Here is a 3821-nt window from a genome sequence, read left to right on the forward strand (position 1 = left end):
TTAGATAAATATAAGCAACAAAATTAATATATTCAGTTTTTACATGTTTTGGACTGTAAAGATACTTTGTGATTTCGGTTAGGGTCAAATCTGTTTAGGTTTGTGACCGTGTGATATCCGATAATCCTGGATTATCTCTTTTAATTTTTACCCTTTTGACAATTAACCATCTGGTATTCTTGATCTTGTTGTGTAACTGAGACCTTTCTCTCCAATTGTATTTCATTAGCTCCTTGACAATGTCTTAGTAAAGACAAAAGCGCTTGGATTTCTGACTATCATTTTCATGTGGGATTCGCTTATATATATATTATATATATATATATATATATATATAATATATATATATATGTATATATATATGTATATATATATATATATATATATATATATATATATATATATATATATATATATATATATATATATCTATATATATATATATATATATATATATATAATATGGGTGTGGGGTTCTCGTCAATCTCTCGAATTTAGAGGTATCTGCTAAGATATCGTCTAGCTTCTCGAAATATTCCTCAGTCTTGATAAGTACAAAGGCGGCCGTTTTATCTGCCCGACGTATTGTTATCTCCTCATTTTTCTTAAGATCTGCTGCTGCGTCCTTCAGCTCTTTGGTAAATATCCCTCTGTCCGTCAGGGCTTCTGCGATTAGGAGAGGTTGAAGGGCGTCGCTGGTCTTAAGGATCTTCTTGGCTTCTAACTGTTGTATGGAGTCGAGGAGCAATTCTATCTCCATACGTTTTTCATGTTTCCTGGGTTTAGTCATGAAGTGACAGTTGAGGCCGAGGTTGAGTAAGCCGTCCTGTTCGGGGGTCGGTCTATATTTCGAGAAGCTAGACGATATCTTAGCAGATACCTCTAAATTCGAGAGATTGACGAGAAACCCCACCGAAGACATCAAACGGGATGCTAACCACATCATCACTGCAGTAAACGCCGCAACGAATGCATGCCACCTCCCGCCCATCCAAGGAGATTACAACTTGGGGTACCTTTACGGAAACGTGAAAACGCACAAGACAGGTAACCCCTTACGCCCTATCCTCAGCCAGACACCTGCACCGACCTACGAGCTGGCAAAACGCCTTAACAAAATCCTGACGCCGTATACCCCCTCCAAATTGTGCCTTACTTCTTCGACGGAGTTCCTGGAGAAAATCCGGGATTCCCCTGGCGACGGTACTATGGCGTCCCTCGACGTGGAGTCCCTGTTTACCAACGTCCCCGTCGATGAAACAATAGGGATCATTTTGGAAAAGGTCTACAGGAACCCTGACAAGCAACCTCCGAACATCTCGGAAGAATCGCTTAAGACACTCCTCGACATCTGTACGAAGAGAGCCCCCTTCACCACCCACAGAGGACAGATGTTTCGTCAGAAAGACGGCGTGGCAATGGGGTCCCCCTTGGGCGTCCTCTTTGCCAACTTTTACATGGGTACCGTTGAAGAGCGGGTTTTTTCGTAGCACCGATGTCCCCGGACGTATGCCAGATACATCGATGACATATTTGTTCAAGCTGACTCCGAGGAAGAGGTTGAAGCCCTTCGCCAGCAGTTCCTGCGCAACAGCGCCCTTTATTTCACAATTGAATTTAGCAGCGAAGATCGGCTCCCCTTCCTCGACGTCCTAATTACGAAGACTACCCCGAAGATGACCACCACTGTCTACACCAAATCCACTAACTTGGGACTTTGCTTAAATGGAGAGAGTGAGTGTCCTGCGAGGTTCAAAACCACCACCGTCAGGGCCTTCGTGAGAAGGGCCCTAACGCACTGTTCCGCGTGGCAGGACACCCACGCAGAACTGGACCGAGCCTCACAAATGATGATTAACAACGGCTACTCCAACAAGCTGATCAACAGGGAGATCAGAACAGTCTTAAACAAATGGTACATGGAGGACGGAGAGAATAAAGAGAATCCCCCCTCCGAGGATATACGTATTTTCTACAAGTCCTTCATGCACCACGGATACAAAGAAGAGGAGAGATGCCTTAAGAAGATTGTAGAAGAGAATGTCACCCCCGTGGAGGAAGGGAAGAGGGTCTCTTTTATAATCTATTATAAGAACAGGAGAACAAGGGACCTGATTATGAGAAATAACCCTACCCCGCCTGCACGAGATCCCCTGAAGCAGAATAACGTCGTCTACCGGTACACATTCCCTATCCAAGGATGTCCTGGAGTTTATATCGGTATGACAACGTTACGACTGTCTAAGAGGATCCCCTGTCACGCCCAGAACGGTGCCATAAAACACCACGCCCTCACCGCCCACCAACAGCACGTCGTGCGTGAAGATATCGTAAAAAACACAAAGATAATTGGAAGAGCCCCGATCAGCGACGCCTACGCCTCCTTGAGGCATTATTCATCCTCGAGCAAAAACCCTTCCTTAATACGACACAGGAACCCTTCCTGCTGCCCACCTGTGTAAGAGAGAGAGAGAGAAACTTGTAACAGTAATATATGTATATAGCAGTAATAAAGATAATCTTATAATTTTAATCTCATTTGTCATTAATTAATAATTAATCCGATCTTATCGTTGGAAATAATATTAGGGCATATCCCCATTCAAAGCAAGGTTATATTTCTCTAATGTTCAATTACCGAATGCAATAATACTAATATTGTGTTTATAATATATCGCTTCCAGAAGGCAAAATTTGACTAAGGATTTTTACATTGCTGCTGCTTTACAAAATTTTATTATTTGATGATAAATGAGTAATATTGACGTAAATTAAGAGAAATATCATTACTGGTATTTGTCCAATAACGTCAGTGTTCGTGCGAAGTTCCATCCAATAAGATACATGAGGATGATTGAAATAATAGAAACTTTAGCAGATGAGAGAGAGAGAGAGAGAGAGAGAGAGATAAGGGGGTGGGGGGGTGGATGTTAATGTGTACATAAATACTGAGACTGGCATGATTTGTTCCGAGCATCACTAAATACTCTTCCTAAACTACATTCCTCTTCTCATCCTTAAGTCGTTAAATAAATTCGAAAACGGAGCATTCGCTGGTAAATTGGAATTAAAAAAAATAGAAAAAAAAGTCCAAAAGTCTGAATCTTCCACTACACCACAACAAAAGCCCAGGACTCCCACTCCCCCCAACAACTCCAAAGTCCATTTACCTCTTTTATTCCTCCATTCGCCTCCTCTTTCTCGCAAGGCTTACTGGGCTCTTTTCCTTTCCCAGGAGAAAGCCATTTGGAGAAGTTTTGCAGTCGTCTGTCGTCATGAAGAAGCCTTCGCCAGTAGCCTTTCCAGGAACGGACATCCCCAAAGAGCCTGGAACACGCGTCCTGGAGAAGGGCTCGCCCTGAGTCAGTGGGTCTCTGTTCGGAGGAGGTATTACTACGGTCCCTTGAAGGGTTCTCCAAATGACCGATGAGGGACGGGTGGCTGTAAACTAAAAGGAAATGTATACACTTTCTGCATTCGTTCATTTTTATTCGTAAGATGGAAAGCTCTAATCACTCATAATACTCGGCATGACAACCAGTTTTGTCGTATCAGGATGCTTTGTATTAGAATGCCGGATCTTTCCTAGATATCAAGAAATATCTAAGAGAGAGGCATAGTTTAAACTGATGGGCTTTCTTTGGCTAATATATATAATTACTTAAAGACAATCAAAACACTTCGAAAAAAGCTATCTACTTTAATTTGACATTCACACTAAAGCACAACGATAAAATGTATATTTCCAACACCAGTTATGCCTTTATTACCGAAAATCCATTGATTAAATCGAACAACTGTGTGGTCCATTATTTCAGGAA

The 3821-nt window shown here is 42.0% G+C and overlaps 1 protein-coding gene across 1 annotated transcript; it reads left to right on the forward strand.

The window, feature by feature from the left end:
- The first annotated feature begins 1208 nt into the window (after positions 1-1208).
- Positions 1209-3362, forward strand: LOC135217622 (uncharacterized). The gene is made up of 3 exons (XM_064253586.1): positions 1209-1461; positions 1543-1915; positions 3236-3362. Exons 1-3 carry the CDS (start codon positions 1209-1211, stop codon positions 3360-3362), a joined length of 753 nt encoding a protein of 250 aa, XP_064109656.1.
- The last annotated feature ends 459 nt before the right edge of the window (positions 3363-3821 follow it).

Source organism: Macrobrachium nipponense, chromosome 7, assembly GCF_015104395.2.
Source record: "Macrobrachium nipponense isolate FS-2020 chromosome 7, ASM1510439v2, whole genome shotgun sequence".
Classification (NCBI taxonomy): domain Eukaryota; kingdom Metazoa; phylum Arthropoda; class Malacostraca; order Decapoda; family Palaemonidae; genus Macrobrachium; species Macrobrachium nipponense.